The sequence below is a fragment of the Mirounga angustirostris genome, unplaced genomic scaffold (genome assembly GCF_029215605.1).
Source record: "Mirounga angustirostris isolate CCGP_5_RB_7025 unplaced genomic scaffold, mMirAng1.0.hap1 SCAF_15, whole genome shotgun sequence".
Taxonomy (NCBI): domain Eukaryota; kingdom Metazoa; phylum Chordata; class Mammalia; order Carnivora; family Phocidae; genus Mirounga; species Mirounga angustirostris.
Genome location: NW_026991723.1, coordinates 80,573,048 through 80,598,621, shown reverse-complemented (window position 1 = coordinate 80,598,621; position 25,574 = coordinate 80,573,048). Strand labels below are relative to the sequence as shown.

General features: G+C 38.1%; 1 protein-coding gene across 12 annotated transcripts in view; it reads right to left on the bottom strand.

The window, feature by feature from the left end:
* The window catches only part of CNTRL (centriolin), an 83,214-nt gene that overhangs the window by 32,101 nt on the left and 25,539 nt on the right, over positions 1 to 25,574 (bottom strand). For 9 of the 12 annotated variants that reach the window (XM_064579451.1, XM_064579452.1, XM_064579454.1 and 6 more), the window contains 11 exons: positions 22,098 to 22,217; positions 21,213 to 21,441; positions 19,738 to 19,847; positions 17,400 to 17,594; positions 12,571 to 12,724; positions 11,250 to 11,470; positions 8,097 to 8,273; positions 5,758 to 5,892; positions 1,956 to 2,101; positions 1,166 to 1,373; positions 510 to 689 (listed from right to left, as the gene is read on the bottom strand). In XM_064579451.1, the coding sequence (XP_064435521.1) occupies positions 510 to 689; positions 1,166 to 1,373; positions 1,956 to 2,101; positions 5,758 to 5,892; positions 8,097 to 8,273; positions 11,250 to 11,470; positions 12,571 to 12,724; positions 17,400 to 17,594; positions 19,738 to 19,847; positions 21,213 to 21,441; positions 22,098 to 22,217 (1,875 nt within the window). Of the gene's footprint in view, positions 1 to 509; positions 690 to 1,165; positions 1,374 to 1,955; positions 2,102 to 5,757; positions 5,893 to 8,096; positions 8,274 to 11,249; positions 11,471 to 12,570; positions 12,725 to 14,685; positions 15,039 to 17,399; positions 17,595 to 19,737; positions 19,848 to 21,212; positions 21,442 to 22,097; positions 22,218 to 24,109; positions 24,167 to 25,574 lie in introns of those variants that run through there. The other 3 variants (XM_064579462.1, XM_064579461.1, XM_064579460.1) reach the window with 3 other exon arrangements.

Genomic DNA, 25,574 nt, shown 5'->3' with positions numbered 1-25,574 from the left:
CCTGGAGTTGTCAGTGAGGTTGAAAACGTGTCAGCGTGGGGTGCAGTGGACAGCGTTATGATAAGCGCGGGCTGCTTAGCTCCGGATTTCCGAGGCGGTGGGCGCAATTTCTGAGCTGCACAAGGTTGAGGATGTGACGATGGGAGGAGACGGGTTGAGGTGGGATGGAGAAGCAAGGAGAGAGGCAGGCGTGTTAGAAAGGAAGATGAGGAGTTAAACAGTAATTGCCCATGGATGTGTCCAACTGGGTGAGGGGTTTCTGAGGAGGCCATCAGCACTGAAGCTCTAAGGTCCCTCCTCGCACGCCATTTCTCTCGTTTTCATCTACGCGGCACCGGTCTCGGGACCTTGATTCAACCACATGCATCCCGGCCTGGGTCCTGTCCACCTCTGGACCAGTGACGCTGCCACAGGTGACTGTGGATCAGACTCCGCCCTGAGGGCCTGCTCCCGGGGGGCAGGACCCAGGTGTGAGGACACAGGTGTCATGCTTTCCGAGTCCTCCCCACCTTTTTCTCTAACTCCCGGAGTTGGGCCAGAATTCTCTCCTTCTCTTCATCAGCTTCCTGAAGTTGGAGATCTGTAAGGCCTTGGATTTCCTCCATACTTTTTAGATTTTCTTGCAAATAGTGAATTTCATTCTCCAACTGCTGGATTCTCGCTTCGTGCTGCCTCTTATCAAAACTAATCTGTGAGGAAATCAAGTTTCGAAGAGGATTTTTAGGCAAAATAAAAACTTTTTAGGGAATCACATTTCATTTTACTAAAGAAGGTAATGAAATTTGGTACTAATGAGTTACAGGGCATGGTTTTATCTTGAATGTTCTCTAGGATCTAAAATCCAGGATTTTCATGTTTGCGTCATCATTAAAAGAACTGCATCCAAAAAATCAGATCCTGGCACGACACTACACCCCAGCAATATAGTATTGTTTACCTGCATGCCCACCTGCTTCCAAACAAGGAAAACAGAGCCCCCAAAGAAGCCTGACTGACATCAGTAACCATATTCAGGGTTGAATTTCAGTCACAGGCAGTCTGACTCGTGAAGAGTGAAAAGAACAGTACGTGTCTGTATTTACATGAGAAGGAAGCACTGCAATTTGTTGAAAAACAGGAGTACTGGCCAAACACGCCCCGCAGCTGCCTCTCGCCCTTTCCTTACCCGCGCTTCCAGGGCCCTCTCGCAGGCGTGCCTGAACTCTGCTTGTCCACTCGCCAGTTTCTCTTGCTGCAGGGCCATTTCTTCCTGGAGCTTTCTCTCTCTCACTTGTGCTTCCTCTCTCTCCCACTGGGAGCGTGCAAGGATTTCACTGAATTGTTTCTGCAAATCAGCAAGACTTTTCCCTAAGACATCCGAAGAAGTATGGATTCTGGTGAGGGGGAGAGAAGATGGCATAAAGGTGACCGTTCAGGTCTCGGGCCGGATGCGGCGCAAACATGCTGGTAGCCGTGCGGGAGCAGAGAGAGCTGCCTGGACGGGACCCGTACTCGGCAACTCAGCACCCCTGAAGTGCAAGTCACTGTTTGATGCAGTGACTGCTGTCACTCTGGAAACACAGGCTCCTAGCAGGCTAACGATGTTTGCTCAAAGAATAAATGTCCATTTCATGTATTTACATCAGCCTTGGTTTTGATATTTATTTTCTATTTAAAATGGATAATATGGCTCTACTTCCTGACCATATGCAAGGAATTTTCAAGAAAAGAGTTACTCTTAAAACTTCTGCTTTTTAAATTAAATAATACCAAAAAGTATGAAAGATCTAAATGTAAAAAAATCAATGATAGGTAGTTTGAATGAAGCAATCTTGTGTCTCAATCACGGAAAATACGACACAGGAACGCTTACAAAAGAAATCAGCCATTAACAGAACTTGGGAAGGTGAGTCTATACGCACCTTATTTTCATAACTCAGCAATCTCAATACCTGGAGGTCCTGATTTTTCATTACCTCATTTCCCCAGCTCCTGACTTCAGTTTTTTCCTTAGCTCATCCACACGAGCTGCCACTTCTTCTGGACGAATCAAACCCTCAACCACATGGTTAAGGTGACTCTGGAAGTCTTTAAGTTGCTGTTTTAATAGGTCATTGTCATCCTATGGATGGTGGTGAAATGGGGAGGTAAAAGTTACCAAAACAAATTTAAAATACACACACATACCCTTACACAGACTACAGTACTTGTCATATGATAGTTCTATTCAACTTCCTTTACCAGTTCTTTAAAAATGCTTTCTAGTGTCTGCCTTCGGCTCAGGTCATGATCCTAGGGTCCTGGGATTGAATCCCACATCGGGCTCCCTGCTCCGCGGGGAGTCTGCTTCTCCCTCTGCTTCCTTCTCCCTCTGCCTGCCGCTCCCCCTGCTTGTGCTCGCTCTCTCTGACAAATAAAATAAATAAATAAATAAATACAATAAAAAAAAATGCTTTCTATTTGGGCTGACAAATATCTGAATCTACTGATCAATCTAAAGTCACAAAAGACAGAACCAGGCATTACAGTATTTCCTGATGTGATACAAAAATAAGTACCTGTGAACACTACCTGTGAACGTCTTCTTGCTGAGAAGTAACTAACTTGAATCTAAATAAGCCTCCATATGCAACATAAGAACATATTAATCAATACCAGAAAAGATGCAACCAGCAAAATCTAGAATACAGGAAACTATACAGGACAAAGACCTGGTTTTCTCTAAAATACTACAAAGGGGGAAAGAAGGAAGAAGCCTATAGATTAGAACAGACTTAAGAATCAAGTCAACAAAATGCAATGGGTGCACTTTATTTGGATCCTGATTCCAACCAACACTTGTCAAAACTGTGAGAGGTATGGGTCATGGGATTGGGTCCCGCACTGGACTCCACACTGAGTGTGGAACCTGCTTAAGATTCTCTCTCTCCCTCTCCCCCACCACCTCTCTCTCTCTCTCTGAAATGAAACAAAACCAAACTGTATGAAATAACTTGAAAATTTGCATATGATATGGCATTTGGTATTAGGGAATTACCATAATTTTAAGATATAAAGTGGTATCTATTCATGCTTTTTAAAAAAGCCTTTGTATAGTATTTACAGATAAAATAAGATTTTCAGATTTTATTTATTTATGAGAGAGAGAGAGCGAGCATGAGTGGGGGGAGGGGCAGAGGGAGAAGGAGAAACAGACTCCCTGCTGGGCAGGGAGCCCGATGCAAAGCAGGGCTCAATCCCAGGACCCCAGGATCATGACCCGAGCCATTCAGGCGCCCCAAGATTTTTATTTATTTCACAATAATTCAGTGTGTGAACAGGTGTGAGGGGTGTGTTATGGCAGGCATGACAGATGAGGTAAGGCTGGCCACGCACTAATAACTGGTGAAGACATGAGGATTAATTTCCGTATTCTACTCTTGTTATGTGTTTGAAATGTCCATAATTCAAAGTTAAAAAAAACAAAACCAAAAAACACTTTGCCATGAGACTCTGTCTGTCAAGCAACTAAAAATGAAACCTCTAATACTGAAACTTCTCTAATAGCTTATAATTCTCTGTGGGAGTATCTGTTACATGCCAGCATATTTTTATTCTTAACAAACACAATATCCCAAGAATTATATTCAGACAATGCCTCTTTCAAGTAAAAAGAAACTGCTAAAATCACCTTAAATTGTAAAGAAAAATGGTTCTGCATCCTAAGGTGCTGACTGTATTCATCTGAATACCTATATTCCACCTGAGTGATTAATTCAACCTTCAAACTCAGTGAAATACTCTTAACTAAAATGGAGAATTCAGACTTGCAATGAACATGTTAACTGCCTGTTATCTGTAACCTGTCCTGCCCACTGCCCCGAGGTGCCCAGATTTGTACCACTGTCTAAGCCTGGCCACAGGTGACCTGACCCAAGGCCAGACAATCCGCTGACTAGCCAGAAAACAAGTTCTCACTCTCTCCAAAGTTTGGACCAAGATCCAGGACATCAAGTCCATAAGAGCAGGCCTTGTAAAGATATGTCAGCTCAGGGCTGGAGTCCACGGTGGGCAAATACAACGCCCACAGAGACAGAGGAGGAGAAATGAGAGAGCCCTGTAGCTCCTGAAAGACTGACGGGCACAGCAGCTCTGGCTCCCTTCTGGAGCTCGTGTTAGGAGGTTTTGGTTCATTACAGCTAAATGATTTTCTGACAAAGACAAATGCAGAGTGAGTTTAACCTGAACTCTGTATCAGGAGGTCATTAGGCCAAGGACCTAGTCCCAATAAGAAGGTAGTCTCAGAGCATGGGCTAAGCATTCTGGAAAGCTGACTTCAGTTTCTAACTTGGAGGAGAAGGCCCCAGAAGAAGACATTTTAGTCTCTTTCTTTAAGAGATGTATACTGAAGTATTTATGGGTGAAATAAAGATGTATGAGATTTTCTTTTGAAGTATTCCAGCAAAACAAACACATGGACTGAACCTAGAATGGCAGAATGCTGACTGTTTAAGCAGGGTAAACAAAAGGACCTAAGACTCTTCTGTTTTTGTGATTATTTGAAAATTTCCATAGTACAACTAAAAAATAGCAATCTATTGAACACCTGACACACAAGTCAAACAAGAATGGAAAATCTGTACGTCTTTTATGATACTTGCTTCAGAAATTAAGCTAATAGCATCAAAAATTAAATTCTAGGTTATTACATTTCCTTAAACTTTGAGGAAAAAATATTCAAGGCATTGGAAGAAGAGAGAGAATGTGGGTGAGCTTATTAGTCTTACTACAACTCCCCGCATGGACGCCTTCCCTAAAACCACGGCCACTCTGCCCCTTTATTTCTGGTGAAGTGTAACACATGCCACCTCAGTCAGCCAAGTGGCCCTTGGCCTCACAGACTGACACCTGAGTGTTGATCCAGGTACCTGTTTGTTCAGACATCTGTGCTCCCTGAGAGTTTAATTATCTGGAAAATCCTGTCCACCTGCTTCTCTGGCAGTTTGTTAGGCAGATTATTGTGACAGTGGCAGTAAAAATACTCTGCCAAAGCAACCCCCCCCGATGTAAAATGACTGCATTTTTTTTTTTTTTAAGACTTAGTTATTTTATTTGAGAGAGAGAGAGAGAGAGCGCATGCACGTGCACGCACGCACAAGCAGAGGAGGGGGCAGAGGGAGAGGCGAGGCAGACTTCCCACTAAGCGGGGAGCCCGACATGACATGAGGCTTGATCCCATAACCCCAGGGCTCAATCCCATGACCCCGAGATCATGACCTGAGCCGAAACCAAGAGTTGGACGCTCAACCGACTAAGCCCCTCAGGCGCCCCATGACTGCATTTTTAATAGCATCCTTTCTGAAGAGGGGATTGTGAAAATTGTTTACAGTTAAGAAGTTCTGCAACCCACTCTAGTTAAATTCCTGGATAATTACAAAGATATTTCAGTGGAAGAAGAATGCATCAATCTGATCCTTTTAGCTCAGTATGGTGACAAATCCGCTTCTCGGAGAAATGTCAGGTATTGCTTTCACCTGTGAGTTTACACAGTCCTTGCTGTGTACTCCCGACCCTGGCTCCACCTCTTCACACCACCAGAACAACACAAAGGATGTGTGTGTTAATAATCTTACGGAGATGGGCTCACAAGGGAACAGAGGCTATGGTACCATCCCATCCAGAATCTTTCTTTTCTAATAATTCAAGTTGCTTACTACAGGTTGGAGCAGGTTAAGTGTCTGACTGAAGACACTGAGGGTGTCCTACGTAAGAATATATCCTGAACAGACATGTCTCTACCTGCAGCTGTCTGAGCTGTGTGCGGAGCTCACTATTTTCTTGGTCCTTTCCTTCTGAGAGCTGGGCTTTTCTGACCGCATTCTTGAGGGCTTGCTTTTCCTTCTCAAGTTCCTCTTGAAGGGCCGATTGTTCTAACTATTGCCATGCGAAGCAACAATATGAAAACATAAATAGCAACACTTTTTTTAATCTACAAAGGCATAAATACATTTATATACACACACAATCCCTTGATAGCTATGGTTTTATAATAACTCGGTTTTATGTTTATATGTTCAAATTTCAAAGCCCAAGTTAACTTTTTTCACATGCCTCCTTCAACCATTAATACTTAAGAAAGAGTAGACATCAGAATCAGCTCAGCTCAGATATACCAAATAGAACCTCAGGGGTGGGCCCAAGTACCTACCTTCAAGAGTTCTATGAGTGATTCAACAGTTACTGCTCTTCCTTCCCTTAGACTAGTATTTCTCAAACTGTGGTCCTCAAATACCTATATCAAAATCACTTGGTGTGCTTGTTAATAATGCAGATGCCCAGATTACATCTCAGCCTCAATGGGCCAGAAGCATCGGGGGCGGGGGGGACAGGAATTTGCATTTAATAAGCTTCACAAGCGATTTCATACAGCTAATGTATACCGATTAGAGATCTGTAGATCAGAGAGATCTGTTATGCTCCATACTCTCAATATATGGCTTGAAGGCCAATTCTGGTAGTGCTCCTCCCAAGAAGGGGAATATCCCTCTTAATATCGAGTAAATCTGTGAAAAGGCTAGGCTGTTATAATATTTTTGTCAAGACTTATGAGAAAAAAAAAAGGACAATGGAAATACAAAGGACAATAGATTTCAAGCTAGTAAAGGCTGGCTTGAAAACTTAAGAGAATTTATTTGAAATCAGATGGCATCTAGAATTTATTATTATTTAGAAATCTGTATTTACTGTTATTTTAATTGTTTCCCCCCAACTTCCCATTTTTTTGTACTCTGATCTTATCAACTATGGTTTTGTAAAACTTGATACTCTTGAAAAATATAATCCTGACAATTGTCAGGTGGTCATTTGGTATCTGATAAGGGATACAAATTACCATAATTACTACAATAAGCATGACCTATTTTTATTTCCTTTTCTAATCACATGAATGCTATTTTACATACATTCCTGGGATTCAAACTATTTTATTCTATTTCACTTTCATCCAATAAGTGCATCTGGACCCCTTTTATGTGCCAGGGACTGAGAGAACAGAAACAGGCATATACAATCTGGGTAGTCACTGTGCTCTGACTCTAGCAGGAGAGATGGACAATCTAAGCTGATCTAAAAATTTTGGATCTAAAAATCTAAAATGCTTTGACTGAGCACAGGCTACAGGAAAACTAAAGTAGGATCCTGAACCCAGATTTCCAGCAGCCACAGGAGGAAGGTCACAGGGGGCTTCCTGGAGAAAGATGCAGCCTGTATGAATAATAGCTAAACAAAATTACATTTTTAATTTGATAAAGAATATGCAGTAACTGGCCCCTGTCTGCCTCTCTGTCTCTCTCTCTCCCTCTTCCCTACTCTTCTTGCTCCTAGCATCCAAGAGGCATACTTTCTGCACTTCAAATGCACTACGCTCCCTCTCCTTGCATCAGCCTAGAACACTCATTCCTTATCCCTACCCTTTTCACCCCCGCTCCTTCTGCACACCAAAATCCAACTCATCCTTTGAGTCTCGGCTGAGACATTTCTCTACGGCAGTCTTCCCTAACCACCCCTCCCCTGCTACAGAATGCTATCCCCTTCTTTCTCCCACTGCTGGACTGTCAGCTCCACAAGGACAGTGACCATGTCTGTGCCACTCACTGCAGCACCCACAGCACCCGCCCTCAATGGCCAGTTGGTAAGTGGCTTTGGATGAATAATTATTTCTCTAATTTGCCAGTACAATTTCAACGAGTGGATACTTCATCTAACCAAACAGAAAATAGCAAAATAAAATATAACACTAACTTAAAAGAGGTCTCTTAACCTTGTTTTGAGAAAGAAAAACTAGAATTTATTGAACACCAACTGCTAGGTGCTTTCATGCCCAATGTCTCCCTTATCCTCACGATAACCCATTTTATAGACAAGGAGGCATTTTTCAGAGGCTCAAGAGCTATGAAGTGATTTGCATGCTCACACAGGGGCTCACAGGGGTAGTATATGAACTCAGAACCTCTGACTCGAAAAATGTACTCTTCCCATCATTCCATATACATTATATTAAAAACTGTTTCATCTTACATTAAATTAAAGAAAGGCTGATATGTTAATCGGATTCTAGATGGCTTTATGCCCCTACTTACCTGGCTGAACCTTCTAAGTTCTTCCAACTCCTCCTTGAGCTGGCTGGCTTCAGCATCCCGTATTTTCAGCTGAGCCTCTAGCTCAGCCTCATAGGCACTGAGATCTCCCTGGGTCTGCTGCAGGGACACATTCACCTCATGCTGCTCCTGGAGGGCACTCTCTAGTTCTGCAAGCTCCTATAAGGATTCGGTATGTTTATGGAACCCTCCCTGCTCTGCATAAGCATCTGCAAGTCACTATAAGTAACTGGAGCACTGTGAACCAAATGGCCAGCTAATGCTGGCCTGGCACGGAAAGTTTTCATTAGCAATACAATGAAGCTGCAGGCTGTGCGTATCCAGGTTGGAAAACAAAATCCTGACTTAAATGTAATCAGAAAAAGCAGTAAGCTACCAACATGTTTTCCAAAGTAATCAGCTGTGTGATACTTCAAATGTGTCTGAATACGTAAGAAGAAAAGGCCTATTTTCCATCAGACACTGGAATAAATGTTTTCACATTGATTCTTTCATCATATCTTCACAGCAACTGTGTAAGGCACAGTATTATCCCCATTTTACAGAAGACGAACTAGAGAATGAATATCTAAGTAAATTGCACAGGGCTGTGTAGCTTAAAAAAGATAGGATATGAACGCAGATCTCTGACTCCAAAACCCACACCCTTTCTATTAAACCACAGCTTGTTCATTTATTAGAACAAAATGGGATTAGCACTCTCTAATTAAGGATGATACAGTAACTTGAATGAGTGCTGACAAGAATATAAGTACATATTGATTAGCATACCATAGTTCTGATTCACTTTAGTCCATCTGTTTTTTATGATTATTTCAGCTTTTACCTATTTATTTGGGATCTTGAAAAATGAGATTGAACTATTCTAAATTAAAGAGGAGGGTCTTGTGACGAGAACTTCTATAGAAGGATTTCTCAGGGGTGGTCCAAAAACCACTTGGCATCTGAATTATTGGGGCTGCTTGTGCAAGATGCAAATTCCACTTATAACCAACAAAGGTCCAGAATATATAAAGAATTCCTACAAATCATTAAGAAAAAGACAGACAATCCAATAGAAAAATGGACACAAAATATGAATAGGGAATTCACTGAAGAGGAAGCCTGAATAGCAAATAAACAAAGGGAAGGTGCCCAATCTCTTCAGTAATCAAGGGAAAATGCAGTTATAACAAGATATGAGTTACATGGGGCACAGAGGAACAAGTTAAACAAATCATGAGAAAACAATAGACAAATTCAGAATGTGGGACACTCTACAGGACCATTAGCCTGGTTTCTACACACACATCTACATGCACAGCTACAAAAGACATTCTTGGCACAACTGGGAAAACTTGAATATGGTTCAGATATTAGATGGCATTAGGGAATTATTAATTTTTCTAGGTATAATAATGGCATTGTAGTGATGTAGGAAAATGTCCTAATTTTTAAGAGATGTGTACTTAAGGGATGACGTCTTGATGTTTGCAACTTTCAAATAACTCAAGGGAAAAAAAACCAAATACAGCAAAATATTTTTTGAATCTAGGAGAACACACAGATATTCACTGAACTATTCTTTTAACGTTCCTTATAAATGTAAAATTTTCCTAATAAAAAGATACCATTTCAAACTCAGCAGAATGGCAAACACTAAGACTGACAAAATGTTAAATTTCCTGAATGTGATAATCATTCTGTGTTAGATACTCTGTTAGAAAATGTCCCTATTCCTAGGAAACACATGATGAAATATTTAGGAGCTAAGGAGGGTGATGTCCACAACTAATTCTCAAATGGTTAGAAAAAAATTTATATAAAAACATGTAAAAATTATATATGAAAGAGAAAACAAATGTAGCAAAATATTAACTGATGACTCTGAATGCATGGCACAGCGTTATTTGTGTTATTCTCGCAACTCTCCTGTAAATTCAAAATTATTTCAAAATAAAAGTCAGATAACACTAAGGTGTTGGCAGAGATGGTGGTGCTCACATTGCTGGTTGGAGTAGAAACCGACTGAATCCCTATGGATGGTAATTGGACAATGTCTAGTGAAGTTGAGGGGGGGGCACATACCCTCTGACTTATGTTCCAATCTTGAATATAGTCCCTATGCTCAAGATGTGTGCAAGGATGTTACACTCAACATTGTAATAGCAAAAGACCAGAAACCACCTAAATGTCCTCCAAGAGGAGAATGAATAAGCAATAAATTTGTGGCAGTACCTATAATGGAATGCTGTATACACTAATAAAAATAAGCAAACTACAGCTATATGTATCAATGTGTATAATTCCCCAAAACAGAAATTGGAAGAAAAAAAGTGGTCAAAGAATATGCACACAATGATTATATTTTATACAAATCTTAAAATTATGCAAAACAATGCTACATATTGCTTATGGATAGCCACATATATAATAAAAGAGATGCAGGGAATTAAGTATATTCAATGAGATTCTGTTACTTCTGTATGGAGGTACGCAGAGAGTTTCAAATATATCTGCAATGTTTTATTTCTTAAGCTGAGTTCAGAGTACATGGTGTTAAATATAATTTTTGTCATTTTTATCTACCTGAGAATTTTCATAATATTAAATGTATGAATTCAAACTTCCAGAGTAAGTCCTACTGGGGATGAAATTTGGGAATCTGGGTTCTCATGCATGATAGAGTTTGTCAAACAACTAAAAGAGATCAAGTGAAATCTCCAAATGAATGGCAACAAACCAGGTATGGAAGGGTATAATTTAGAACACTGTGTCTTGTTTTGTAAAACAAAGTTAAAATTATGAATAACAACAAGAATAAGAAAATTATGTTGTGCTTAATTTCGCTGCACAAATAACAAAATACGAACACTTAATAACCAACTGTAATAGCTACAATTTCCTATTTTTTAGCGTTCTTTGATAACAACACCTTTCAGGGATAAAAACTCAGCTAGAATAATCTTCCTTTTCTTAGTAAAAGAAAAATAATGATTCCAAGTGTTTCACTACTAAAGGGAAAAACCCCATTAAGTAGCCATTAATACTTTTTGTCACTTCAAATTACAGGGTTGCTAACTTCCTTAGCTAACTTAATTTGGACATCACCTACTTCTGAGGCTGAGGAAACAGGCAAGAAGAAATAAATCATACCTTCCTCATATTTTCTGCATCTATGGCCACTATTTCCAGTTGGTCCCTCTCCTGCTCGACCTCACTCAATCTCTGCAGCAATGTCTCTTTCTCATCCTGTAGCTTTCTGCACTCATTGTGGGCCTGAGCGGCCTGGCCTTTGACAGTCTCCAGGTATTCTTGCAACCCACTGATGACACTTTCTAAATCCTTCTTCAGTGCTTCGTTTGCTGCTATTTGTCCTATGCAAAATGGAAAAAGGCAAGGTGATAATGTATGTGAGAAAATGCTTTCAAGATATAGAATTACTGCATTTAGTCTCTTTAGTTATTTGTTACTGGCTAAGAAAGAAATTCCAAGCTTTCAATGATTTGTACCATCTTGTTTTTCTTTTTCAAGATATAATGATTGTTTTTCCCTCTATTATCCATAGTACAGTAGTACTAACTAGCTATACAATAAAAACAGTTTATTCAGTGGGCACTGCTTATAAAATGCTCAATTCGGGCTGGAAGAAGTTTAAAATAAAATAATGAAAATAAACTTTTCCAAATAAATTTCCAAATAAAATAATGAAAAATGTTCAATAAAACTGTTGAGTCCTTGCTGCTACATACACAAAATAAAACCATTCAACATACAAGACTAATCCAAAACTGGCAGCATAAACATGTAACTTGAAGACTTACAAAAAAGCCCAAACCATATATTGCATACCTACTATGTGCCAGGCACTTTATGAACACCACCTCATTTAATCTTCCCAACAACTAGTGATCGAGATAGAAATAACTCGTCACACAGCTGATAACGGCAAAACGGTAAGTGGGCTCTTTTTACCCCATCCTAGGCCCTCACCACTACAACCTCTATTATCTTCCTCTTCCACTAGCAGGGCAATGTCACAATCTAAATCTGCATTGCAAATGTAGATCATCCAATTCTTTCCACACTCCCCTTAGAACTAGACACTGAATGCCCTGGTGTCAATGAGCTCTTTGTTCTTTCCTGAAAGGATCATAGGCTTTGGAAGAAGACAATGACATGCCAGAGCTTATCATGATCATGTACTGACTTCTTGCCTACCAAATGCAATGACCTGACTCACCAGAAAATCGATGCAACAAAACTAAAACTGAAAAAATGTTTTACTTCTAGTGAACATTTTTGGGTCATCTGCGAATATTTCCCTATCAAACACTAGTATGAACAGCTGAGGCATATTCAGCTAATATCTGGATTAATGCCGGACAGGGTGTCAGCTGTCTTTTGTTAATACTGAAATATCTTAAATGTTCAAATTTAAATACTGATTTACCTTAAATCATACTTAAATTCTCACCTTCAGTAAGCTGTTGTTCAAGGTCCTTAATCTCTTCAGTTTCTTTGGCAATTCTAGAAAGTATCTCATCCAAACGGCTTTCAAGTTGTTTGTACTGCTTGTTCATAATGTCAAGTTGTTGTTCTTTACCTCTTTTCTGAGCCTTCATATGGCACTGAATTGAAAAGAAAAAGAAATCAACAAAATCCTGAGTCCTTTAAACTCTTTTAAAAATAATAATAATGCGGGGCGCCTGGGTGGCTCAGTCAGTTAAGCATCTGCCTTCGGTTCAGGTCATGGTCCCAGGGTCTTGGGATGGAGCCCCACATCGGGCTCCCTGCTCAGCAGGAAGCGTGCTTCTCCCTCTCCCACTCCCCCTGCTTGTGTTCCCTCTCTCGCTGTCTCTTTCTCTGTCAAAAAATAGATTAAAAGATCTTTAAAAAAAAAAAAAAAATAATGCTTAACATTTCTAAAGGAAGAATGGAAAATAAAATGTAACAATTTGAGTCTGTGTCAGGCCCTGTGTTGTTTTCACACAGGTAGTTTTCATTGAAATCTCGTGGTAACTTGATCTGGAAATCATCTCCATTTCCTAGATCTGAAAACTGAAAATCAAGGAGGTTAAATTTAAATGATTTTTCCAAGGGCACACCTACGAGGTAATGTAGCCAAGTTCAGTGTTCCTGGCACTGCATGTGTCTTCTAACAAGGTCTCAAAAAAGTTAATTATATATACACATATCCATAGAAAATGACTATATTCCAAAATGTTAACAAGAATTTTATCTGGGGGGTGCCTGGGTGGCTCAGTGGGTTAAACGTCTGCCTTCGGCTCAGGCTATGATCCCAGGGTCCTGGGATGGAGCCCACTTCTCCCTCTCCCTCTGCCTGCCGCTCCCCCTGCTTGTGCTTTCTCTCTGTCACATAAATAAATAAAATCTTAAAAAAAATTTTTTTTTAAAAAGAAATTATATCTGGGTAGAAGGATTACAGGAGGTTTTTTTCTTTTTTATGAGTATGTTTAATATCTAAAAATTTTTGTAATAGTCACCTTTTTAATCAAAAAAGCACGTAGTTTAAAAAAAGGTTTCTTAGGGAAAAATGGACATGGAAGAAATACTTGGAATTGAGGTTTATTTTCAGTTCCTTGTACAAAGAAACATTTTATTTTTCAGTTTGATAAACTGGGGGCTGAGAGAAACCTCCAAAACCATTCAGCCCAGTGATTCTCAAGATGGAGGGCCCTCTGGAGGCACACTCCTCCGCTATTAGGACATACGCCCCTGGTAGAAAGCAGAGCTTTCCCATACTCACATACCCACTCACACCCTGACAGCCATGCATTTGGGAGCTACTGTAAACTGAAAAGACTAGATTATATTTTCAGGTGTGCTCAGGGGAAAAAACCTGAGAACCAACAGTCTAGTTTAACCCTTCCTTTTACATGTGAGGAAAATGAATCCCAGATCTACCAATGACCTGCCCAGGTCTCCTCAGAGGCAACTGTTCCTGTGGAGACATTAAAATAATTCCCTCTCACTCACACCCTCATGGCTCAAGCTTGCCCCCACAAGATCAGAGGAACAGAACAATAAACCAAGAGAGAGTTATCAGGAGAAACAACTCCATCACAGTCAGAACCAACTCCAAGCTCTCAAGTCTAATACTCATTTTATTATAAAAGAATATTTTAGATGTTCTGCTGCCTCCAAAGACAAGAAAGAAAAGTCCCTTCATTTTTAAGGAACAAGTGAATGGCAGCCTGTTCAGAACGTTTTTGTTTTACTATTGTAAAACTTGATCGGGTTTTAAAAATTCTTCCTTCTCTGCCCTCCCCAAATACCCATCTGAAATCTTTCTGGGAAGGTAACTGCAGATAACAGCTTAAATTCTAAGTAAATTTAGGATTTTTACGGCTCACGAACGAATTAAAAAAAAAAAGCTGCCTTCATGTCTCTATCATTAAACCTTTAAAATTCACCATTAAAAATTCCACTGAAATCTCCTTACACGCAGGACCAAAAAAAAAAAGCTCAATATGCCAATGATCTGCATCAAGCACATGGGAACAAAAGTACATTCTGCGATTTTCACGACCATGGAGCTCACAAACGAGTTATAAAAACAGGAACTTACATCTCTGACTCCTCCTCCTTTCAAGTCTTTTGCACAAAGAGAGAGAAAATCATCATACCTTAACTTAAAATTTGTCCTGTTAAAACTGAGCCGTTGAGACAGGGAAATAGTGGGCGGGAGGGCTTTCTAAAGCTGGTTTCAAATTCACATGCACTTCCCTCTCTGACAGCCACATTTTTGTAAGCGCCTCCGAGCCTCAGTAACTTCCCTGAGCTTCAAACCACATTCCTGGCAGAGTGAGCGGCAGCCCAGCTCGTCCAATCACGAGAAAGCGCTGTAGGCAGGCCCCACCCTCCGCGCTTTAAATCACAACACAGGAAGCTCCCAAGGGCCAATCACGCACAACCTTTGCAACAGATTACTACAGGCTCACGGCCCGCCGAGAACAGGTAGTTGCCTTTCGCTTGCACAGGGCATTGCCAGGTAGGGAAGAACAACACAAATCTTCCTTTATTATGTGTGCTGCTGTGGTGTCTGTGCCTCTAGCTATGTACATTTTGTACAGCTAAAATGGGATTTGATTTTTAAATAGTACTTTTTCCTTTTGAAACCTAGTTAAATGCTTCTGTTTGTTGAAAACTTGACTGGTTTGGCTCTAATTTTAAAAATAATTAATCTCTGTAGACCTTTAATTCTCTTGTGGGTAAAGGGTCACTGCCGTAGCACAGCATGGGCTCAGCCTCTTCCTAAAAGGGTGAATTTAGGAAATCAATCTTTTAAAATCACATTTTAATCTTCTGCAAAAAAAAAAAAAAAGTCACCAATCCTATGGATGCTGGGATGAAGCTCCTCACCAGTATATGCAAAAACCCCAACATGGAAGACTTCATTGGCACTTAATGTATTTGTTCTCATCATATCTCAGAGCCACATAATGTTTTCTAATCTCTCAAGCTTTTACTTTTAAATTCTATTTGCACTTTATCTGATTAGATAATAAAAGTTAACTGAATAAAATCTGTCTCCATCTATAGAAAAATATGCAGGGATACCACACTTGATTCTTTCCCTTTTGCTAAAATGATCACATGTTGTAGAATATGATGCCTAACAGGAGCCTAACATTAGCCAAGAAGGTGACTTTGTGCAAACTAGAAAAAGATGCTCCCTCTCGGTGAACAAATTAAAGAGACACCCTCTGGGGCTTTGACTAAAGCTATAACCTTAAAAACGAACCATTAGTTGTTTTAACAATACCAAAAAGAAACCTTAAACAGGTTTGTATTTTTCATCCCCTCTAACAGAGCAGAGACTGACTGACTTTCAAAATGTGGATGCCATTCCTGCTTCTCATTTAACTCCTTTCTGTGCGTAATTCTTTACAGAAATCCATGAGGATTAGGCTCCCTGTCTACCAAGAATATCAAACTCATTTGTTAAAAGCAAACATACAATCTAGGTTCTAATTAGACTCATAGATCACGGTACTGGAGGGAGCAGCAAAGCAGCTTTGGATAGTGCCTACACGCTGGGTTCCTTCCTACCTTCCCAGATGCAAACACTCATACATAGAGGGCTGGCCCCCGGGGAATACAGATAGCAGTAGGATATAGTTCCTGTCCTTAGGAGCCCTACATAGGGTGGCAAACTTCCAAACAAATTAATGCAATAAGGCAAGATATTATTGACCATATTACACATTACTTAAAATCTAATTTTTCATGTAACGAAAATTCTTTAAAATAATCAAGTCCTCTTTTAGTTTCAATTTTAATACTTAGACTTAAGCTTTTGTTAGAAAAGGCCTTATTTCTGTGAATGATATGGTTACCTTTTGTCAAAATTAGCTGGCCTGCAAAAAAAAAATTTACCTACAATACATTATTGAAATGTTTAAAGGGATAACCAAATAATTTGACCAGTATTTAAAGTAATGATAGTGCATTGTCTTTACCATGTTAAATTCTAATGATTTATCTTAAATCAGAGATTTTAAAGTTCTTTTAAAAAATAACCTTATTATTCAAAGTATAGCAGTGAAATATGCAGGAAATATTTTTACTAATATTTTTACAAATATTGGGTAAAATGTAAGCCATTAGTAAGACTTCTCAGAGACAGAGACAAGAACCTAATCCATCCTGCAGCCACCAGACCACCTGACCACCTCTCGCCACATATTAGGAAGACACGGTCTAGAGAAATGTTTCCTTTTTAAGGACAAAACAAAAAATATGAAACAACAAATAGCTTTAATGTAATATTTGCATAAAGGATTAAAGAAGAGGTAGAGAAAGGACTCTAAACCCCTTTCAGCTCTCTCATCTCACCACCTTGCTCTTAAGAAAACAAAGCAAGAAAAGAGAAAGGGTAAGAGGTTTGGACAGCACCATGGAGCAGGTTTCTCTTGATTTGGAATATAATGATATTCAACAGCCACTTAAAAAAAGGTAAGTGTACCATGCATCTATCATTCTACTGAAAGCCATCTCCTTCAAGCCTTAGGTTTTGTTTTCAACACAGAGATATATATACTTCTCTATATAAGTATATATGCACGTATGTTATGTATATATAGACATATGGATATATAATACACATACAGATATATATGACATACACACATACATAAACAAATGTATTACTCCAATTTGTGCAGCAAACTAAAAAACTTTCAGAAAGAACTCTGAGACTAAAAATGAGGAGACATAATTTCTAGATGGAATGATATTCTAGTCCCTATAGAACAAGCCAAAATCTCTTCATTTACTTACATGTTTTGGGTCTCTGGAATCCAGGCTATCTATGGCTATTTGCAGGTCCTTGGTATCATTCTGCTTTTCAGCAATTTCTTGCCTTTGCTTTTCCATCTGCGTTTCTAGATCCACAGCTTCTTGGCGTAATTTATTGACAACCTGTATCCTACCACTCAACTGCTTGAAAAGAAGGTCTTTCTCCGATTCTGAAACCTAATCACCCCCCATACCCCAACACACAATTAACAGAGGTTAGCAACAGTGATTTACAAATTTAAAGAAAACTTCTAAAGTTTAAAAAGGTATTCTGTGCTCTACCAGTTTTTTTAATAAAAGTAAAATGTTAAAGTCATCTAGGCATTCCATTAATATTTTATACTTTATGCTTATTACATGTAGAAAATCTTATTTTATAAAAGTTTATGAAAACTCATAAAAGCAGGTAGAAATGAAGTTGTCAATTCCAGTATAAGCAACTTGTAAATTATTAACAATAATAACCATAATATTAATAGTCAACTTTATATAGCACTTACCCTGTTATGAGCATGTCAAGCAAATTAATAGTATAATGAAAATTTAGGCTTATATGTACTCATAAAATAACTTTTCAAGCACATTTTGTAAGCATCCATTTATTTAAAAATTAGGTACATTATTTACATCTATTGATCTACCTATATAAGCTTTGGTCGACATTATTATAAAACATTCTTTTTTTAATTATTAAAATCATTTTTGATGGCTCCCTCTACCTCATCTCCCACTTTCAATCCATTTTTTTAAAGTTTTTATTTATTTAAGTAATCTTTACACCCCATGTGGGACTCGAACTCATGACCCCAACATCAAGAGTCGAATGCTCCTCCAACTAAACCAGCCAGGCACCCCTCAATCCATTTTTAAGTCTGATCAGTTCACCTGCCAAATTTTGCTGACAATCAGTTTATTTCCCTCCATATCCACCATCGCCCCCCTAGTCCAGGTCATTACCATCTCTTGCCTGTACTGAACAACAGCCCCATAGGAGATTCACCCATCTCCATTCTTTCTGTCTCCCTCACCCTATTTCACTCTCAGGCAGTAGCCAGAGTGACCTTATAAAAATACAAACAGGATCAGTCATTCTACTACCTAGTGTCCTTCAAAAGCTTCCCATTACCTTCAGACTAAAATTCAAATGCCTTACTCTCTACCATAGGACAGCCTATGAAGCCTGGCATAATCTTTGACCTCATCTTCCACACAGTCTACCTCCCTCGGCAGAGAAAACTTTAGTGTGAAGGTCTTTACACCCACTGCCTGGAATACTCGATCCCCTAACACTACCTCGCTGGCTCCTTCACATCCTTTGGGTTTCAGCCCAAATGTCACCTCCTCAGAGAGGCCTTTGTGGCTCCTCCACAATCTAAATTATATCCTTTTTATTGCCTCTCCTAACTTTCTGTTTTTTTCCTACAACACACATGTTGTTTAACTATATTTCCTTTTTACTTTTTTAATGCTTGTTCATGGCCTATTTCCATGTGGGAGGGAAATATACCTGTTTTATTCATCACTCAGGGCCCAGCCCAGTCAGGGGCTAGCATATAGTAAGCTTCCAATAAACTTGAATCAATTTCTAGTTACTATATAATTTTAAAATCACAATATAGTGTATCTTTTGAAAGAATCTATAATTTGGACTTCACATTCTTGTTTTACCTACTATGGTATGCATGCAGTTACCAACATAATTTTGAAATACTGATTTTTAAAAGTTGCAAATAACTGTAAAACCTTTTACACACTTAAAAACTGTCAAGATACTTCCTTTTTAAATACTCCCTATGCAATTACATCATGGGTTTGAGCTATTATTTCTTCATGACATACTCTGGTAATTTCTGAGAGTGTAACACCTCCATCTTTTTGTTCACCATATTTTATATCATTTACATTTTTGCTGCTTGTGTTTGATAATGTGCATGTATAGTAAAGATGTCTTCTGACTCTTAATCTAGGTCCCAGGATCTTAAAGGTGGTAGTGCTTAAGTAAATTAGAACCAATATAACAGGAAGCATCAACCTCCCCGGGTAAAGTAGACACTTTCATAATAGAGTAGACAGAACACCTCTTTTTACATAAACTATAAGTAATTTATTTCTGTATGCTTTATAAAATGTTAATAGAATGTCATCATGAATGGAAGGAAAATGTAACTGGAAAATACTAGAACCACAGCATGCTGAAAACTGTTACTACGTAATTAATTAGGCAGCACTGATTTAAAATTTGTTTAACATGGTTATGAAGGAAGAAAACACATTTCATTTTTTTCATTTCCTCCTGCATTGCTACTTGGCTTTTACGTACTTTTTTAAGTTGTATAGCTTCTTCCAGCTGTTTAAATTCTTCAGTAGCTTTTAAAATTTGTTGTTCTGCCTTTTCTATTTCATCATGTAGCTCTGATAGTCGAGTTTGTGCTGCAGATTTAAAAACCATGAACATAGACACACACAAGAAAAATCTTGAATTCTCAAATTTCTACCAGATTTTTTTTCTTCACAATAACCTCCTCCTCCCAATTAAATTCTGTTGTTATAGATCACAGAAATTTAAAAAAAAGAAAAGTAATTTATGACAGTTTTCCACTCAGTTAATCTCTAGAATAGTTTTTTGATATGCTATTGAACTATAATTGATCATTTTATTCATAAAATTCTTAACATAAAAGGGGCTTTACTTGATGCATCCAACACTAAAGAACTCTTCTGAGAGAATAAGGATTTATTGGTAAATACGCATTTAGGTGTCACTAAGTTATAATTAGGTTCAAGCTATTACAAAAACTCTGTGTTAGAGGTAATTACTTTATGATAGGGCTTGGTATCAAGAAATTCACCACTGAACAGTGTCTTCCAGCTGGGGGTGATCTCAAATCAATTACTCTCTATCTCAAATTTCCAATTTCTCTCCTTCCCTCCCTCCCTGCCTCCTATAAAACTATGAGACCCTTGAAGCTAGTCTACACATATATCTGATTTATTTCTGCTTTCCTCTTCCGGAACTTTGTATAGGGTGTATGAGACAGACAACTCAGTCTCTTTTCTCAACCCTTCTCCAAGCCAACCTTTCTACTGGCCTTCCATGTTTTCCATTTAGCTACCAACCAAGGGAAGATGAGCTGCTTCACTGGATTGGTGAGAGCCCCAGAATGGGCCACAATTACTAGGGGGATACATAAACTCAGATCTGCTTTCTTCTTCCATATCCATGCAGCTCACTGGGTAAGTGGATTTAGAGTATGCCACTGGCAGGGTCTCTAAGAGCCCTCATGGATTGACTTCTTCTTCTTTATGACTTGCCAGGAAGTGGTAAGATCCTTTCAATTAGATGTTTTGGGACAGGTTCGTAAGAGTCAGAAGCTGGTCTTAGGCCCAAGCCTAAGGAGGGTGCACTGATCCAGCTTATCCAAAGCACTGCTTTAGGTTTTGGCTACATGCATAATAATCAGTAAAGTGGTACTTGCTACAATTATGACCAATTATATCTTTGAATGTGCAGCTCCAACAGTGAGAAAGACCTGCTGGCAGGTCAAGATTTAAGCATTCTTGGATCCCCTGGACATGCTGCCACCAAATTACTGTCAAGAACTCCATTTTCAACCATAACAAGAATCATTAAAAAATGATTTGCTCAATGAATCACTACTTTTTTTTTAGGCTTTTCATGTAAACAACAAAATAAGTACCTTCGGCATGTTTAATGAAAAGAATTATAAAACAAAATTTGCCTATATATTCAATCTTTTTATATTCTTAAAAGAATTTAAAATAACTTTTGTTAACCTGCACTTATTTTTTTTTCTTTGTCTTCCAGTTGTATGTCCAGTGATGCATGGGCTCCCAAGTTCACATGCTCATTTCTGAGTTGTTCCCCTTCGTCTGGCTCCATCTTCTTGATCTTTACTGTCTGGGCATTTGCAATGATACAACTCTCTGTAGTGAACATATTTCTCTTGTATCTGGATTTGCCAATGTAAGGGCTTTCATCTGGGGTTTTATCAATTTCGACATACTAAAAGCAAAATAAGTAAATATTTATGGTTCAATAAGTAACTTCTAAGCAGCCGAGGGATATTATTCATTTTATTAGCGAAGAACATATCACAGAATTGCCTAAATATTAATCCTACATGCCTAGAAGTTGAAAAATATATACCATTTTTTATCTCACTCTTAATATACCAAAAAAGAACTAAAACAAAAAATGGTCTCTAAGAATTCCTCCTATCCCCAAAAAGTGGGGTTAGTTTGGTTGATTAAAGAACTGCCTACAGTTTTGTGATTAATAGCACTGCTTAGTCTCTCCAATCAGAAATTTAGGTGTTTTATTTTGGTTTCTTAGCTGATATGTAAGTAAAATCTCAGTCTAATAAATTTTAGTAATTGATTTTTTTTATGAACTATTGGTTGGAATCACACAGATTCTCTTGGGGCTTTTTATCTCTTTTGGATGCTGCTCTAACATACTGAACCAAAAAATTCACTGATTCAACCACAATACGTTTACTCTGCTGATGCCCTCATAACAAGAAAGTGGAATGGTTACTGATAAAGTCTCTTAAACATTTTTACCATCCACCTTACCCCACTCCACTCTCTGTTGGCTTTAACTCTGGATTACTAAAATGTTAAACTCTAAGTAAATAAATAAATAAAAGTTAAACTCACCTCTGATGGGTAATAATTTAGTGGCTCAAATTTGGCATCAATTTTATAAAAGGCCAATTCCTGTTCCATCTCATACTGTTTCTGACATGCTCGCATTAGTTCCACGGTCTTCTGTTTTAGCTACAGCCCCAAGTTGATATGAAACACACATAGTGTCAGTAAGTTAGTATAAAGGTACAATGGCACGGCAAGTTCCCATCATAACTAATAATGATTGTTTTAAACCCCACAGCAAATAGCAGAACATTCACAGTATTTTACCTTCATTCTAAAGTATTATAAAGAATGCAGTATAAAATTATCACTTCATAAAAGATCACGTAAAAGACCTTTGAAGTTTATATGCTATTTCAGGATACAAGGAATAAAGATTTAAAAAATCATTTAAATTTGCTTTACCCAAACATGAAAATAATTCTGTATCCGTTATTTTTAAGTACTCTATTAAGTATCTGCTTCCTGATTTTTCAATAATTAACACTAATTTACTTAACTTACTCTGCAATGTTAATGATAGCTTCAAATTATGGATAGAGATGATATCTGGGATTAATTACAAAGGACTCACAAGAAGGAGTGAGGATGAAAATAAGAGATTGGTTTTAATTGTACTTGTTGTTGCTGTAGTATCTCAGTGTTCTGAACAGTACTTTTGTAATAGAGGATAAAGGATGTGAATAAGGTCAATCAGATCCCAATATATAATATTAAATTTTTAATAAAGTAATTCTACTATAATTACAACTTTTTACTTATTCTTAGAAATTTTTGGAACTAGAAGAAAAGAGATCATCCAATTTAATTATCTGAATTACAAATAGAGAAATTAAGTCCTAGATCGGTGAACTGTCTTGTCAAAAGTTACATATTAGATTAGTGGCAGAAGCTAAATATTTTATTAACTACCACTATCAGCTGCCTTCCTCCTGAACCAATCCTGTGAGTTCATTTCAAAGGTCCACTAAGTGATTTTTGCCTTTTTTTTTTTCTTGACAGCATCAGATAGTAGATACCAGACAAAAAACATGCAGAAAAGTTTCATTAATATGAAAATAATGCAAGCTGAAGAGAATAAAACATAAACAAACATGAACATTTTACAAGGCCCAGGAACTCAAAGTCGTGCACAATTTAGCTTACAGTCATCTCCTGATTATCCGTGCAAGTGGAAGTAATGCTAAACTGAATGACAGGTAATCTTGATCAAGTGCTCACATATGCCAGAACGTGTGCTATCTCACTGACTCCTGACAGCTACCCTATGAAATGGTAAAAGCTGCACCAGGAGGTTAAATAACTTGCCCAGTTGCAGAGCTCGTAGTGAAGAGGCAGAGTTCAATTACAAGTCTCCTGATTTCCAATCTAACACTTCATCTATTATACGATGCTGCCCTTGATGTCCTGCTGCAGGGTGTCCGGCACATTACCCACATTGATGCTTTCACTGAATGCTTTTAAGTCCCTGAATCTCACGAAAGCAACTCATAACCAATAGCATCAACTAATCTTGGGTTTCTCTTCCCAAAGATCATTGGCAGTAGGGCCAAACAAAGGCAAATGCGACTGGAACCGTGGACAATGTATGGCCTGGTCTCTGCAGGCAAGTAATATATACTCTGTGCATTTTTAAGTTACCTTTGTGTCTTTTTAGTACTAGTCTTAGCATTTAGTAAGCATTCAATAAATGTCTGCTGAAGAAATGCAAAAATGAGAGCAAATTAGGAGTCAAAGGACCTGGAAAGTAGGCTACTTACAGTATTAGCTGTGGATAATCAAGAGTTGACTGCAGTTAACATATTTACCGGTAAGAAAAATGATACAAATTCTTTCCCTCACATTCAAATTCACTGTCCTATGTACACAACCATTAAAAAAATTACACATACACACACAAGCACATTTCTTGAGAAGGCAAGCCAGTTTCAAAACTTAAGATGTACATAGCATATTAATACAAGTTATCATGCAAACCATGAAAAACATAGTGTGCAATTCAGCCCTGAAGGAACTACCTTTAAGGAAGAATAAAGAATCGGCAGAAAATGATCTGCAAGAAACCAAGACAAGGGCTAAAAGGAGAAAAAAGCAAACAGAGGCCATCACCTGGAGAACTCTGGAGAGTTAAGCTGTAGTAATAGAAGCTGCTCTTTACTGACAACTTACCTTAGGAAGATAATGTTACTAGAACCCGCACCATTCTTATATGGACACACATTTTATCATCATTCTATGTTACAGGTTTACCACCTTCCATTACTTAGCTTAATTCAATTCAAATTGTTTTCATATTCATTACCTTATTTAGTCCTCACAACTCTGTGAGGCTGGCAGGACAGGTAAATCATCCTCATATTAAAAATGAGGAAACTGAAGAACAGGAGTTAAATAAGTTGCAAAAAGACAAAGAGTAATATTAACATTAAAGTTAATTAAATTAGTATTTGTTGGTGGCAGAAGAGGGGGACTATTATAGTTAAATGGCACCAGAAGTTTTACTTTAATGTTATTATGTTTCTTTTATAGGTTAAATGACCTACTATGTGAAGTTACTTTATGAAACTGGAAAGCATTATATAACTGTAGATGATATTATCACTAGATATTCTGCAGAAGATAATGGAAAATATTTTTCAGTTGTAGGCTCTTAGAATAAGATACAGAATTCTTTTTGAAACAGAATAGTCTTTTGGAATACTAAAAAAACAGGTGAAACAACATGAATTTAAAAAATTAGTGTTGCTGGAGGGGAGGGGGTTGGGGGGATGGGGTAAGTGGGTGATGGGACCTTAAGGAGGGCACAGGGATGTAATGAGCACTGGGTATTATACAAGACTGATGAATCATTGAACTCTACCTCTGAAACTAATAATATATTATATGTTAATTAATTGAATTTCAATAAAAAATAGCCTGTTGATTAAAAAAAGAAAAAAGAAATTTAAAGACTATAAAATAGCTAATAAATACATATGCAATACTAACTCTCCAACAACTAAAAAAAAGTGAAATTAAAGCAATGAGATTCCATTTTTTTCCTATCCTATTTATAAGTTCAAAATAATAATTTCAAGTGGGGAATTGGGTTCTTTCACACACTGCTGTAGAACCATAAAGCAGGTATATGCTTTTAATATTTACCAAATTTTAAAATGCAAATTACACAGTAATTCCATTTGTAGTGATTTCTTAAAATTATTTTTTTTTTTAGTAACCTCTACCCCCAACGTGGGGCTTGAACTCATGAACCTGAGACTGAGAGTCACATGCTCTACTGACTGAGCCAGCCAAGCACCCCAACTTGTAGTGATTTATACCAAGGAATTACTATTATGAATGCATAAGTACATATTTACAAAGATTTTCTCTGTGTATTGTTTCTAATAAAAAAATGGAAGCAACCTAAATATTCATCAATAAGAGTAGGTTAGGGCACCTGGGTGGCTCAGTTGGTTGGGCGACTGCCTTCAGCTCAGGTCA